A 16,600-nucleotide genomic window follows, 5' to 3' on the forward strand; every position below is an offset into this window, starting at 1 on the left:
CTCACAGAATCGCATGAAAAAATGATAATAGACCAATTTAAATCAAAACTAAAAACATTTTTATTTCAAGATTCCTTCGATATTTAATTAATGGTTCTCCATACCTTTATTTATAGACGGGTGCCCTCTTACTGTACTACCCTTAATTGGTTCCCTATCCCATTTAGAAATGTAATTTCTCGCGTCAGAGGGAACGTGCTACCATGTGGAGAGCGGCCTGCGAGGTTCGTTACAGCCGGTCGCGAACCTCAGCAGGCCGCTTTGAACAGGAGCAGTAGCGGTTGTTGCGGGAAGGGGGGGGAGTCTGCGACGTGCAGGCCGCTGTGAACAGGGGCGGCAGGACCATGAGCCCTCCTCCCGCCATCCGCCGCCAGCGCCGCTCCTGTCACCCGATGCACCTAACTGGCACATACGCCTCAAGCCGCGGCCACGGACGGACAAAGCACACATGAGGTCCCCACAGGAGATGAGGCGCCGCTGCTAACAGCCAAGGTAGGTGCTGGGAAGAAGGCTGGGGACTCACGCATGCGCACTCCTGCGACCACAGACCTACAGCGCACGGAACACGCAAATAGGAGTGCGCATGCGCTAGTTAGCCTTTTATTATATAGGATTGAAGAGACACCTATTAGTATTATCTCAGATGGGCTATACAAAACCATGCTCTTATGAAGTTTGGAATGAATACAAATTAGATCTGAATCAAAAACATATTTTAAAATAATAAAATTATAATGAATTTGATTTTATCATTATAAAATATTAAAAAAAATAAATTAGAATATCATTTTTGTGTTTAGACTACCTTAAAAAACATAAGAGATATAAGGTTAACATTGTGACTCAACAACATACAGGATCTCAATAGAACATTTAATGTAAGAAAATGCATGAGAACAAAGTTTCTGCTTGATCTAATAGGCACTCACAGCTTTCTTTCCAAGTTCTGTCTTCGATAATGACAAAGCTCCTGCAAGATAACATCCAGGTCCTGCACCTTTAGGAATTCTAGAAAGGCAGAATATAAAAAAACATGAGTATGAAGCTTTTTCTAAACAAAGCAAAAGGAGACCATTGATAGGGCTTTACCATGCATAAAGAAAAATGTTTACCTGCAAATTTTCCTTTTTTTTTTTTTTAAATCACACTTTAGAAAAATAGAATCTAGGTTAATCATGCGCTGTTTTTGTAGCTGACAATAAAATTATTAGCTCAATTATCAATTAATTGCCTGATGAAATAAGCCTACAAAGCTCATGTACTCCAATGGGAAATAATAGTTACCGTATATCATTTATAAACATGCTGTAGCTCTTCTGATATCTCTATTAGCACCAATGGAAAGTAAAGATTCAGATATGACATCAGTTGTAATACTTACTGGCAAAGTAGCCCCCTTATAAAGAAATTCTAGTATGTTTAAGTATTCAAACCACATATGAATCTTCAGTTCAATTTTTATTCTATAGTAATCAAATATGTAGACAGCATCTTAACCAGGAAACAGAGCAGGAACGCACATGCTACTAGAAAGTGTTCTTTTTTTACTCTAATTGTTAAAAATGAAAATAATTTCTTTAAATATTTTGAAAACTAAGAGAAAGTGGATAGACTCAGGAATAATTTAAGGAAATACTACTGGTAGGGCTGGGGTGGTAAACAGGGCAACTGCCTTATTCTACACAGCTCTTTGGATAGCCGCAAGCAGCTCGAGAAAATGGCTGCCAAGCTTGGGCCCCTCTGAAAAGAGAATTTGATTTTTATTTATTTATTTTAGTATTTATATACCACTTATAGCCTAAGTGGTTTATATTCAGGTACTCAAGCATTTCCCACATCTGTCCTGGGAGGCTTACACTCTATCTAATGTACCTGGGGAAATGTGGGGGATTAAGTGACTTGCCCACGGTCACAAGGAGCAGCATGGGATTTGAACCCACAACCTCAGGGTGCTGAGGCTGTAGCTCTAACAAATGCATTACTCACATCCCACTTAAAGAAGGGAAGGGATGGTGATGGACCGCATGGCTCCCCTGGAGCTGTTTTAAGTTAGCCGAGGGATGAGAGAGAAGGGGGGAACACTGGACTAGAGGTGGAGGGAAGGAACTGGAAAATAAATTATGGGCCCAGAAACAGAGATTGGGGTGAGGGAGGGAGATAGATAGTGAACAACGGGTTGGAGGGAGGGGAGAGAATAGTAGAGATAATGTTGGACCAAAGGGAGGCAGGTCTGAGGAGAAAAATATGCTGGATGGAAAGGCATTTGAGAAGAAAGAGAAATATATTGGACCAGTGGATGAGAGGCAGGGAGACAAAAATAAATGGGGGAGAAGGAGAAATGTTGGGTCTGTGAGTGGGAGGGAGGGAAAAACAGCAGGAAAAAAAGTGGGAGCAATGTTGGACCATGAGGGGGAGGAGAGAGAGAGAGAGGACAGGAAGATGGAGGAGGGAAAGGGAAATGTCAGGCCATGAAGAGGAGAGGGAGGAGAAATGATGGTCTTACAAGAATGGAGGGAGGAGATATACTGAAAATTGTGTAATCATGTAGAAGACACCAGAGGAGGGATGGCAAGATGATGAATGAGAGGAGGATAGTGAGTACAGAGGTAGAAATGTGGTAATGAAGAATAGAGAGGAGGATAGTGAGTGCATGAAGAGTAGATGAAAGATAGAAGGGAACAGGAGGCTGGGGAAAGAGTGGGATAGGAAATGGGAGATCTAGAGCAGTGGTTCCCAACCTTGTCCTGGAAGACCCCCAGGCCAGTCGGGTTTTCAGGATAGCCCTAATGAATATGTATGAGAGAGATCTGCATATAATGGAGGTGCCAGGCATGCAAATCTGCTCCATTCATATTCATTAGGGCTATCCTGAAAACCTGACTGCCCTGGGGGTCCTCCAGGACAGGGTTGGGAACCACTGATCTAGAGCATGAAAAAGGGAGATAGGAAGTTGGAAGGTAGCGAAATGTAAAAAAGGAGGACAGTGAAATTTTAGTGGACAGAGCTAGTAAAGTAAAAAAGGGAAGGAAGAGCTAAAAAGGAAAGATCAGTATATTAGAGACCGGTATAGTGAAGGAATGAAACAAGACAGGAGAGAGAACAGACAAATGGACAGCAACCACTGAGAAAGGAATTATCAGAAGACATAGGAAAGCAGAAGGGACAAAATGGGACCAATACGATGAATAAAAACAAAACGTCCAGACAACCAAGGTAGAAAAAATTGTTTTATTTTGAATGTTATTAACTGGAATGTATTGGCTTTGGGAGACGTGCATCACAGATCTTTGAAATGTGCTCAATGGCTTACCAGACAGTAGAGGGGAGGGGGGCCTGAGCCTAAAGTAGGTGGGCACCATATTTTCTCCCTGTCTTCCTCCTGCCCAAATACAAAATATAAATATCTAAGCTGGTTCAGATCCCAAAGCCCTGTTTGGCACCAGTTTGGTTTCACAGGTTTTTAAAAAACCTCCACTTATAATCTGCAATGCGTATGCTCTTTAAAGTCACTCATTCACTGTGTTGCCAAAAACACAGTGATTTGAAGTTTGTTGCTTCCCCCGCCAGTCTCTCTTCATATTCTCTTTTTGCTTTCCTAACCATTCGGTGACACTCCTTTTGGTGTTTTTTGTGCTCCTTTTGGTTGTCCTCTGATTTGTCTTTTTCCATTTTTTGAATGCTGCCTTCTTGTCACTTATCGCCTTTTTCACTGCATTTGTTATCCACACTGGGTTTTTTTGTTCTATTTTTTTTGCACCCTTTCCTGAACTTGGGGACGCACAGGTTTTGTGCTTCGTGCACCGTGCCCTTGAGTAAGGTCCAGGCTTTTTCTACGGACTCCATCTTCCTTGCGGTGTCGTTGAGTTTCTTTCCCACCATTTTCCTCATGGCATCATAATTTCCTTTTTTGAAGTTCAGTGCTGTCGTTGTAGTTCTTTTCACCTTTGATGATCTAATTTCTAGCCTGTACTGGATCGTGTTGTGATCACTGTTTCCTAGTGGGGCTAGTACCACCACCTCTTTAGCGGGTCCCCCATGTCCGGTGAAGATTAGGTCAAGAATGGCATCTCCCCGTGTTGGTTCCATGACCAGTTGTTCCATGAAACAGTCCCTCGTGACCTCCAGGAATTTGGTCTCCCTCATGCAGTTTGAGTGCCCTATACTCCAGTCTATTCCCGGGTAGTTGAAGTCCCCCATCACCACCACACTTCCGCTTTTGCATACCTGCCCCAGTTCAGCCTCCAGATCCTGGTCGATTTCTTCCATTTGCCCCGGTGGGCGATAGTACAGACCCAATTTTATGTCTGCTCCAGTTCCTCCGGATAGCTTAACCCATAGTGATTCCAAGTCATCCGCCCTTGCTGTTGTTTCCATCCTGGTTGAATGTATGGAATCCTTTATATATAGCGCTATTCCTCCACCGTTTTTGTGTGGCCTATCTCTCCTGTAGAGTTTGAACCCTGGTAAAGCCACATCCCATTTACTGTCATCAGTCCACCACGTTTCTGTGACTCCGATTATGTCTAGGCCCTTTTTGTTGGCTAAGACTTCTAACTCTCCCATTTTAGCCCTTAGGCTCCTAGCATTAGTGTATAGGCAATGTAAGTCCCAGTTGTTTGCCTCTTTTGCTGATTTTCCTCGTGGTTTGGCGCTCCTGGCGACCCCCTCGTGAGTTGCCAGTCCCCAAGCCTCGTCTCGGTCATCCTCCTTCTGTGGTGTGTCTGTTTCGTCCTCAGCCTGCTTCCCCATTTTTGGTTGACCTTTTGGATTCCGTTGTTCTCTGTTAGTCCTGTTTGCCAATTCCATTTGTGCCCTAGACCCCTGCAATTTGTCCTTTGGTCCTTCTTCAAAAAATTCCCACTCAGTCCTGAGCCCTCCTTTACAGTGTCTTTGTTCAATGTCCTTGGCCCTGGGCATCTGCATTGTGTCCTTAGATCCTTGTCCCAAAATTTCCCACTCAGTCCCGGTCCCTTTTTTACAATGTCCTTGGCCCTAGGCCCCTGCATTGCATCCTTAGGTCCTTTTTCCAAAAATTCCCACTCAGTCCCGAGCCCTCTCTTACTCAGTATCCTTATTTGATACTTTTGTCCGATGTGTCAGATCGACTGTCGGCTTTCCCCTCGTCCTCAGTTTAAAGCCAAATCTATGGTGCTCTGGACGTTGCATGCCAGCATCCTCGTCCCAGTCGTGCTCAGGTGCAGTCCATCTCTCCTGAAAGAGCTTATTTTTTCCCAAGAAAGTTGTCCAGTTCCGAACAAAAAGGAAACCCTCCTCTTCGCACCATCTCCTGAGCCAACCGTTTATTGCTTGTAGTTCACCTTGCCTCCTTGCGTCCGCTCTGGGTACTGGCAGGATCTCTGAGAAGGCTATCTTCCTTGCCCTCATTTTCAGTTTCCTCCCCAGGATCCTGAACTGATCAGCTAGTGCAGTCCTGTTGTAGCTCCTCCTGCTGATGTTGTTGGTTCCAACATGGATTACTACAGCTGTCTCCTCCGTCTCGGCCCCTTCCAGGATCCTCTCAATTCTGTCGATGACGTCCTTCATTCTTGCCCCCGGGAGACATGTCACTAGTCGGTCCTCTCTCCCTCCAGCTATGTGACTGTCCACTCCTCTCAGGATTGAGTCTCCCACTACAATAGCAGATCTCCCCTTCCTCAGCTGTCTCTTTGGTCTCAGGTCTGTGTCAGTGGCGCAGTCCTCTAGTCCTTCCTCCGGGTTCTGTTGGGTCTCCTCCTCATCTGCCTGTCCAGATTCTCCGCAAGGTCCTACTCCCGTGGTGTCTGGTGGATTAGGTCGTCCGACTGTTGGTTCTTCCCAGAAGTGCTGGTGGTCCTGTGCCTCCACCATCCTGCAGGCCTCCTCGATGAATTTCTCGAGCTCTCTAACTTGTTCCATGATGTGGTCCTCTCTGGCGGTGTCCTCGGTTGTCCAGCACTGTTCCTCCATGGTGCACAGTCCCTCCAGTTCCTGTACTCGAACCTGCAGTCTCCCGACCTCCTTCTTCAGGCTATCCAATTCCTGACATCGACTGCATATGTACGCCTGCCTCCCGGAGGGGAGGTAGTCATACATATGACATTTGATGCAGTATACTGGGTAGCTCCCCTGGGTTCCTGTAGCCTCCATTTCTTTGTCCTTGCTCCTCGGTGATTGGTGCCTAGCGTGCAGCTAGCTGAAAAAGTAGAGAGAGAGAAAAGAATGAGAAGAGAAGAAAAGAAAAGTACCTTTTTTTTTTGTTTTTTAGAAGTTAGATTTGCTGCTGGGCTGCCTGGGCTCCTTCACAAGGCTCCTTCGCAAAGGCGCTCGCCTTTGCCGCGCGCCGAACGGCTGGGCGCCGTTGGCTCCCTTCTTCTTAAAGGGGAGCCCGGGTGCCGATGCGACCTGTGATGCTGTGGGGGGGCGGAGATACCTCTCGCCGCGACCCCGGGTCTTACTGCTTCCTCTGGCTCCCTCTCGGCCTCTCCTCCCCTTCCCCTCTGCGCTGCAACAAAAGAAAAGGCACTAAAAGAAAGGCAAAAACTAAAAGAAAAGGCAAAAACCGCCAAGGTCTGCCTCGTGCCCTGGCTTCCCTTCTTCTTAAAGGGGAGCCCGGGCGCCGATGCGACCTGTGACGCGGTGGGGGGGCGGAGCTACCTCTCACCGCGACCCCGGGTCTTACTGCTTCCTCTGGCTCCTTCTAGGCCTCTCCTCCCCTTCCCCTCTGCACTGCAACAAAAGAAAAGGCACTAAAAGAAAGGCAAAAACTAAAAGAAAATACAAAAACTCTTTCATCCAGCATCTCTCCCTCCTTCCCCACCACCCCAGGGTCCACCATCTCTCCCTTTCTTTTCCCAACTACCCTCCTATCCAGTATCTCTATCCCCCCCTCCACATCATCCCTTGTGTCCAACTTCTCTCCTTTTCCGTTCCTTCCCTCCCTAAATCCCATTGTCCATCATCTCCCTCCCTCTCCTCTGTTTTTAGACACATTATTTCTTCCCCCTGTTGGCTACCTCTTTTTCCTCCCTTTCTGTCTCCATCATCCAACGGTCCTACTTCCTCCCTCGCCGGTTGCTTCCCTTTAACATATCTGAAGAACGATTTGAAGTTTTTTGCCTCCCTGGCTAGCCTCTCTTCGTATTCCCTTTTCGTTCTCCTAACCACTTGATGACATTCTCTTTGGCGTTTCCTGTGTTCCTTCCAGTTTTCCCCAGTTTGGTCCTTTTTCCATTTCCGGAATGAATTTTTCTTGTCTCCTATCGCTTTCTTCACCTCATTGTTTATCCATGCGGGGTGTTTTGTTCGGTTTTTTTTGCACCCTTTTCTAAATCTGGGGATGTACATATGTTGTGCTTCTTGCACTGTGCCCTTAAATAGAGACCAGGCTTGCTCTACAGTTTCTCTTTTCCTTGAGCTATTTCTGAGTTTTTTCCTTACCATTGCTCTCATAGCATCATAGTTCCCTTTCTTGAATTTGAACGTTGTCACTGAGGTTCTCTTCCCTTTTGCTGTACCTACTCCTAATTTGTACTGAATCATGTTGTGATCGCTGTTTCCTAGTGGTCCTACTACTTCCACTTCTTTTGCAGGTTCTCCCAAGTCCGTTGAGGATTAGGTCAAGAGTGGCATCTCCTCTTGTTGGTTCCTTGACAAGCTGATCCATAAAGCAGTCCCTTACAGTCTCTAAGAATTCTGTTTCCCTCACACAGTTCGAGTTTCCAATATTCCAGTTTATCCCGGGGTAGTTAAAATCTCCCATTACTGTCACGTTCCTGTTGTTGCCTTCCCGCCTCAATTCTGCTGCCAGATCTTTGTCGTTTGCTTCCGTTTGTCCAGGTGAACGATAGTATAGACCCAATCTTATGTCAAGGCCATTTTTTCCTGGTAATTTAACCCATAATGACTCCAATTCTTCCGCCTTTGGTTCTATATCCACTCTGGACAAGGGAATGGTGTCTTTTATGTATAGTGCTATTCCTCCACTCTTCTTGTGAGTCCTGTCTCTTCTATAGAGTTTGTACACTGGCAGTACTACGTCCCATTGGTTATCCTCGTTCCACCATGTTTCCATTATTCCAATGATGTCTAGGTCTTCTTTTTTGGCTATGACTTCTAATTCTCCCATTTTAGACTTCAGGCTCCTTGCATTTGCGTACAAGCAATTTAAGTCCCGGTTTTTTCTTTTCTCCGCTGGTTTTACATGTGTTTTGCTCCTCTTGCCATCCCCTATCTGGGCTGCCAGTCCCTGATTTCTGTTCCTTTCTTCCTCATTTTTTGGTGCATCTTTTTCGTCTGCAACCTGATTTCCCAATCTCTCCTGTTCCTCTAATTTTATCTGTTTGCCCTTCTTGTTGGTCAACAGTTTCTGTTGTTCATCTCTTGCTTGTTCCCAGCATTTTTCCCACTCAGTATCTTCTTTGGATACTCTTGTCCGAACCATCGACGTCAGGTCGACTATCGGCTTTCCCCTTCTCAGTTTAAAGCCTGCTCGATTCCTCTCTTGACGTTGTTTGCTAGCAGCCTCGTTCCTGCCTTACTCAGGTGTAGTCCGTCCCTCCTGAAGAGCTTGTTCTTCCCCCCCAAAGTTGTCCAGTTCCTCACAAAAAGGAATCCTTCTTCTTCGCACCATCTCCTCAACCATGCGTTTATTGCTTGTAGCTCAGTCTGCCCTCGGTACTGGCAGAATCTCTGAGAATGCTACCTTCTGTGTCCTCAGCTTCAGTTTCCTTCCTAGGATCTTGAACTGGTCAGTTAGCGTAGTCCTGCTGTAATTTCTCCTGTTGACATCATTTGTTCCCACGTGGATTATCACTGCCATCTCTTCTGTTTCTGCGCCATCCTCCAGTTCAAACCCTGAAGCTCAAGGATACAGAATACTTCTCTTTCTGTGAATTTAGGCTTTCGCCCTCATCAGCAGCCTATTTTTTTACCATGTACAGTGGTGCCTCGCATAACGGTCGCCTCGCACAGCGGACGCTGCGCACAACGAACTTTATGTCGTGATCCGTATAACGTACTTCGTTTCACACAACGAAGTCGCCCGAGCTGCATCCTTCCGGGGTTCCTGCGGGGTTGGATCGCAGCGGGGTTGGTTGAGGGTAGTCTCCTTCTCCTTACCTGCCCTGTCGCAGCACACAGCCGAACGGAAATCTTCCCGATGTCAGCGCTGACGTCGGAGGGAGGGCTTAAGCAAAGCCCTCCCTTCCTCCGACGTCAGCGCTGACATCAGGAAGACTTCCGGTCGGCTGTGTGCGGCTGCGGCAGGGCAGGTAGGAAGAAGGCAATGGCGAACGAAAGAGGGGGGGAGGGGGCGGTCCGCCCCGAAGAATGTGCACAGCTGGTCAGGTCCCCCGATCGACCGACAACAGGCCCGGCCGACAAACCTCCCTGCCCTGTAGCCGCGAATCTAAATTACCTCTTACAGCAGCTTCAATAATCCAGCTGCTGTAAGAAGGTAATTTAGATTCGCGGCTACAGGACAGGGAGATTTGTCCGACCGGGCCTGTTCTGTTGTCGGTCGGGTGCAAAAGCGCCACAAAGGTGGAGGCAGGGAGGGAGGAAAGGTGGAGTGGAGAAGAAAAGACGCTTAAGGGGGGAGAAGGCCGCTGAAAGCACATGTTGGAGCAGGGGATGAGAGGGAGGGAGAGAAGGGGAAATATTGGACAAGGGCAGAAGGGATGCTAAATCATAGGGTGACAGGCAGAGAGAACAACAGGAAAAAGAGTGGAAGCAATCTTGAACCCTGAGGGTGAGGGCAGAGAGAGGTGGTGAGATGATTGATCATGGGGAGAGGGACAAAAGGGAATAGAGATGGGATAGGAAGATAGTGGAAGTAAAAGGACAGGGAGATGTATGTTTTTAGATGTATCTAAATAAAAATAATAACAAAAAATTTATCTTTTTTATGTCATCTTAGCATATTTTATGCTGCAGAACGAATTATTTTTTTTTACATGTATTCCTATGGGAAAACGCGTTTCACATAACGAACGTTTCACATAACAAACTTGCTCCTGGAACCAATTAAGTTCGTTGTGTGAGGCACCACTGTAATTGTCTTTTCAATTTCAAACTCCTTATAATGCTCTTTATCATTCAATGTTATTATTCGCTGCTCACGTCATGTTTACTTGTGTTCAATAATACTTTCTTTGCATTTAACTTTGCCTTGGGGGACCTATGTTATCCATTCTATATGTTCACTGTATGCTTTCTTAACACAGTTAAAACCATTATAATACAACTACTGAGTCCAGAATTTCTTTTATTTTAACCTCACAAACTCCAATGAGATTATAAACTTATAATGACTGAGGTTGCCATTTCACAAATTGGTTATTATTCTCTTTTAACATATTAAGACACTTCATAAAATTAATAACTAGAAGGCTGAAACCAAATTGTGGACAGTTTTTTGGTTTTTTTTTGGGGGGGCGGGGGGGTTCAGTGCAGCTTGTATTTCAGCTGTGGTATCTGGTGGGCCTGAAGACAACTGTGCATTAAGACAACTGAGCATGAAGACACTTATTGCAAGTTTAGAAAATGGATAACGATTTAAACAAATAAAGAAAAAGAGATAATGACTTTCATAAACACTTAAAACATATATTCTGTCATGAAAAGATCATTAAGCAAATTAAGCTTTACCAAATTTTGAGAATTCATACAACAAACATATCCTGCAAGACAAACATAACTTACGGAATGTTACACACCTCTAGTTTTACATTAGACTGGTTACCTTAGTATTTGACAGATGGATCAGATGAATACACACTGCATGCATTTTATTATGACCCCATTGCAAACACCCACTATGCCCATTTACCTTCCACTATAACGGGACAAAAGCACCTGGGTCAAAAATTGAGAACTATCCCAATATCTCCAGCCTGGAACTGGGTAACCTGTCCACCCTATTATTTTTCCAAATAGAGAATGACACAGGGACACAGGAACTCAATTTCCACATCCTGTCCCTGTGAGTTATGTTGCTGTCCTTGTCCCTGTCCCATTCCTATAAGTGCTATAAGTGCACAATTGCGTGTAATTGTCTATGAACCACATAAGTCTCAAACACTTATGACTTTAAAGTGTTTGAGGCTTGTGCAGATGAGGAGCATTGGCCCCAAAACGCCAGCGCGATCTGTATTTCGTAAAGTGGGGGGAGGGGGGGTTTGCGTTGAGTTGAGTTGTCCGCACGCGATTGTCTTGCACGCAATTGACTTTGGACCAGTTGTCTTGCACTTACGTGCCGGCGCTCAATTGTATTGCGCTCAATTGTCTTGCGCTCAATTGTCTTGTGCTTACCTGCCAGCGCTCAATTGTCTTGCGCTCGGTTGTCTCTCGCTCAATTGTCTTGCGCTCACCTGCCGGCGCTCAATTGTCTTGCGCTCACCTGCCGGCGCTCAATTGTCTTGCGCTCACCTGCCGTGCTCAATTGTCTTGCGCTCACCTGCCGGCGCTCAATTGTCTCGCGCTCAGGTGTCTTGTGCTCAGTTGTCCCGCTTGTACACATTACGGAAAATAATTTGCGCTCAATTGTCTTGCGCTCAAATGTCTTACTCTAGGTTGTCTTCGCGCTCAATTGTCTTATGCTCAATTGTCTTGCGCCTCTTTGTCCGCGCGCGATTGTCTTGCGCGCAATTGTCTATGAACCCCCAATCCTGGGCCCTCACTGTACAAATGAAACTGAAAGAGTCCAAAACAAAACTACTTTGGCTCGGCCCAAATTAGATCAGCTACCCACCCTCATCTCATTGTCCTCTGGTACCACACTGCAGCTTGAGTTCTCAAGCAAAGTTCTGGGCATCATCATTGACTCTACACTTTCCTTCAACGACCACCTCAACTCCTTGGTAAAAAAATGATTTTTAGCCTTCACATGTTGAGGAAAGTGAGATCCTGCATCCACCAACAACATTTTGCTGTCCTTGTACAATCCATCATCCTTTCCTGACTGGACTATTGTAACTCCATCTTCTTAAGTCTAACTAAGAAAAGCCTTTGAAGACTTCAGCAGATTCAGAACACCGCAGCTAAACTAATCTTCGTAAAAAGTAAATTTGACCATGTCTCCCCGCTTCTGTCCAAAATTCACTGGCTTCCAGTAATCTCCAGGATTCACTTTAAATGTGCCTGCCTAACTTTTAAGATCCTACACGGCATCCTTCTTCCCCTAATTCCACTATCTTGGAATTCCTTGAATCCTGATACCACCAGATCCACCCCAAAATTCAAACTATCCTTCCCCTCGTTAAAAGGCATATCCCATGCAGGAAAACTAGAGACATCCCTCTCCTTCAGAATCACAGAGCTTTGGAATAACCTTACTATCCCACTTCGGAATCTGGGTTCCCTCCAACTATTCCGAAAACATCTGAAAACTTGGCTATTCTCAAAAATGTAATACTTCCTTCCTCTATGGTATTTCATCTTTATACTAAGTCCCTCTAAACCTTCCTTATACTAAGTTCCTGTAACCCTTACTTTGGAGTTCCTTCTTTATACCAGTTCCTGTAAACAGTGCTGAGCTCTATGATTGTGGAGATGATGCGGTATACAAACTTAAGGTTTAGTTTAGTTCTTCGAGGGAGTAAACAAGCAGATAGACAAGGGTGACCCGGTCGAAATTGTATATCTGGATTTTCAGAAGGCGTTTGACAAGGTTCAACATGAACGACTACTTCGGAAAATTGTGAGCCATGGAATCGAAGGTGAAAACTCACGTGGATTAAAAATTTGCTGGAGCAAAGGACACAGAGAGTGGGAGTAAATGGACAATACTCGGACTGGAACAGCGCCACCAGTGGGGTGCCGCAGGGCTCGGGGCTTGGACCCGTGATCTTCAACATCTTTATAAACGATCTGGACATAGGTATGACAAGTGAGGTGATTAAATTTGCGGATGATATGAAGTTGTTCAGAGTAGTGAAGATACAGGGGGATTGCGAAGATCTGCAACATGACATAATCAGGCTTGAGGAATGGGCATCGACATGGCAGATGAGGTTCAACGTGGATAAGTGTAAAGTGATGCATGCACAAATAAAGGATGCCCGAGGCGGGTACTTGGAGAGACCTCCCAGTAAAGAGACTTGGGAGTTCTGATCGATAAGTCGATGAAGCCGTCTGCGCAATGTGTGGCGGCGGCGAAAAGGGCACACAGAATGCTAGGAATGATAAGTGAATCACAAACAGATCGGAGAAGGTTATCATGCTGCTGTACCGGGCCATGGTGCGCCCTCACCTGGAGTATTGAGTCCAGCACTGGTCGCCGTACATGAAGAAGGACACGGTACTACTCGAAAGGGTCCTTAGAAGAGCGACTAAGATGGTAAAAGGGCTGGAGGAGTTGTCGTACAGCGAAAGATTAGAGAAACTCAGCCTTCTCTCCCTCGAACAGAGGAGATTGAGAGGGGACATGATTGAAACATTCAAGGTACTGAAGGGAATAGACTTAGTGGATAAAGGCAGGTCCACCCTCTCCAAGGTAGGGAGAACGAGAAGGCACTCTCTAAAATTGAAAGGGGATAAATTCTGTACGAACGTAAGGAAGTTCTTCTTCAGCCATAGAGTGGTAGAAAACTGGAACGCTCTTCCGGAGTCTGTCATAGAGGAAAATACCCTCCAGGAATTCAAGACAAAGTTAGACAAGTTGCTGCTGAAACGGAACGTACACAGGTAGGGCTAGTCTCAGGGCGCTGGTCTTTGACCAGAGGGCTGCCGTGTGAGCGGACTGCTGGGCATGATGGACCACTGGTCTGACCTAGCAGCGGCAATTCTTATGTTCTTATGATAGGAAGAAGCTGGTCTGAAGGGGCGAGAAGGTGGAGATTTATTTTTGGGCTTGACCAGTGTCCCATCTGATTTCATGACCAGACAACTTCTGGGTAGCCCTGTCCATGGAGGGACCAAAGAGCTCGTCTCCTAGACAAGGTGCATTGACTAACCTGTCAGAAAAAAACAAATTCTTCCTGGCGAGTCCGAACGACAAAATCAAAGATTCATCAATTTCCTTGAATGGTCAAGTCTTTTCTATTACAGATTCCATAAAAATTCTGGGGGTGACACTGGACCACTACCTTACCCTTGAAGCACACACCGATTTACTGGTCAGAAAAGGCTTCTCAACATTATGGAAACTAAGATCCATCAGAAAGTATTTCGATGCAATCTCATTCTGCTTACTGGTGCAATCCTCCACTCTAAGCTTACTTGACTACTGTCACATGATTTACTGGGGTCTTTCAAAAAAACCATTCAAAGGGATCGAGGGGTGACCCCGGGAACTACAGGCCGGTGAGCCTGACTTCAATTATAGGGAAGATGGTGGAAGCTATGATCAAGGACAGTATTTGCGAGCACATCGAGGGAAATGGCCTACTGAGAACAAGCCAGCATGGATTCTGTAAGGGAAGGTCATGCTTAACGAACCTTCTGTACTTCTTTGAGGGAATAAGCAGTCGGGTGGACAATGGGGAACCTATAGACATCATTTACCTCGATTTTCAAAAGGCTTTCGACAAGGTGCCACATGAAAGGCTGCTTAGGAAGCTGTGGAACCACGGGGTGGGAGGGGATGTGCACAGATGGATCGAGCACTGGTTGTCGGGTAGACTGCAGAGGGTCGGAGTAAAGGGACAATATTCTGACTGGCGGGGAGTCACGAGCGGTGTGCCACAGGGATCGGTGCTGGGGCCGTTACTCTTCAACATATTTATCAATGACCTGGAAAAGGAGGCAAAGTGCGAGGTTGTAAAATTTGCAGACGATACTAAACTGTGCGGCAGAGTTAGGTCCAGGGAGGAGTGTGAGGACCTACAAAGGGACCTGGACAAACTGGAAGACTGGGCAAACAAATGGCAAATGCGCTTTAACGTGGAAAAATGCAAGGTCATGCATATAGGGAAAAAGAACCCATTGTTCAACTACAAATTGGGGGGGGCATTGTTGGGAGACAGCAGTCTTGAGAGAGACTTGGGTGTGATGGTGGATGAATCACTGAAGCCATCTGCACAGTGCGCAGCAGCCTCGAAAAAAGCCAACAGGATGCTGGGCATCATAAAGAGGGGCATAACAACCAGGACACGGGAAGTCATCATGCCATTGTATCGAGCGATGGTGCGACCACATCTGGAATACTGCGTTCAATATTGGTCGCCGTACCTCAAGAAGGATATGGCAGTACTTGAGAGAGTCCAAAGGAGAGCAACGAAACTGGTAAGAGGGCTGGAACACTGCCCATACTCTGAGAGGTTGGATAGGCTGGGGCTCTTCTCTCTGGAAAAAAGGAGGCTCAGGGGAGATATGATAGAGACCTTCAAGATCATGAGGGGCATAGAGAGGGTAGATAGGGACAGATTCTTCAGGCTGAAGGGGACAACAGGTACGAGGGGGCATTCGGAGAAACTGAAGGGAGATAGGTTCAAAACAAATGCAAGGAAGTTTTTTTTCACGCAAAGGGTCGTGGACACTTGGAATGCGCTACCGGAGGAAGTGATCAGGCAGAGTACGGTACAGGGATTCAAACAGGGATTGGACGAATTCCTGAGGGATAAAGGGATCGTGGGATACTGAGGGAGGAGCTGGGATGTAACACAAGTATAGAAAGCTAACCAGGTAATAAGTATAGAAACCCAACCAGGTCGTGCATGCGCAAGACCGGAGGGTTAGGACTTCGATGGGAAGATAGGACTTCAATGAGAAACCAAGGTGGCAAGGGAGCCCCTTCTGGTGATTCAGACAGGTCGTGACCTGTTTGGGCCGCCGCGGGAGCGGACTGCCGGGCAGGATGGACCTATGGTCTGACCCGGCGGAGGCACTGCTTATGTTCTTAAGACTCTGAATCATCCAAAATTTGGCAATCCGATTGATCTTTGGGCTAAAAAAATGTGAACACATAAAACTCCCTACTACCAAAAACTCCACTGGCTACCCCTGGAAGCAAGAGTGCTGTTCAAATTTGCCTGTCTCTGTTTCAAATCCATTCTTGGTTCGTCCCCCATGTATTTGGTTCCCCAATTTTAACTTAGATTGTTCATCCAGACCCACACGCAGAGTACATCTGTTTAACCATCCAACACTAAAGGCCTGCCATTACAAAAGATACCTGAACAGAATACTTGCCTTCCAAGCAGGTCAACTGAATGATTGTCTGGGTAATATTATCTCGCACTCCTCATCCTACCTAAATTTCAGAAAATTAGTAAAAACAAACCTGTTTAATTGATTTGTAACATAAGACCTCTTATGCCTTATCTCTTGTTTCCCAAGATCACTTATGCCTTACCTCTGTATCCTGCTCACCTGTTTTTGGATGACTTTACATTGTACCTATATTCACTGATTGTCCAGCTCTTCTTTGTTGTAAACCGCCTCAAACTACTAAGGCTTTGGTAGTACGTAAGAATTAAATTATTATTATTGATGGTTGACGTCTAGCTCAGAAACCCAAAGCCAGGCTAGTCTCATAGTCACCGACATTGCTGCAGCACATGAAGTGGGTTTGAAGGTATCGTAGGTGGAGTGAACCATGTACTTTCGGAGCTGGAGCAGATCAGAAATAAAATGCTGGAATGCAGGAAGCTTACGTTCTGGAAGATATTTCTGGAATGTAGCA

At 45.9% G+C, this 16,600-nt stretch overlaps 1 protein-coding gene across 6 annotated transcripts in view; it reads right to left on the reverse strand.

Annotated features, from left to right (window-relative positions):
• The window catches only part of TPP2 (tripeptidyl peptidase 2), a 1,323,399-nt gene that overhangs the window by 498,284 nt on the left and 808,515 nt on the right, over window positions 1–16,600 (reverse strand). For all 6 annotated transcript variants that reach the window (XM_033947626.1, XM_033947627.1, XM_033947625.1 and 3 more), the window contains one exon: window positions 930–1,008. In XM_033947626.1, coding sequence (XP_033803517.1) covers window positions 930–1,008 — 79 coding nt within the window. The remainder of the gene's footprint in view (window positions 1–929; window positions 1,009–16,600) is intronic.

Source organism: Geotrypetes seraphini, chromosome 6 (genome assembly GCF_902459505.1).
Source record: "Geotrypetes seraphini chromosome 6, aGeoSer1.1, whole genome shotgun sequence".
NCBI lineage: Eukaryota > Metazoa > Chordata > Amphibia > Gymnophiona > Dermophiidae > Geotrypetes > Geotrypetes seraphini.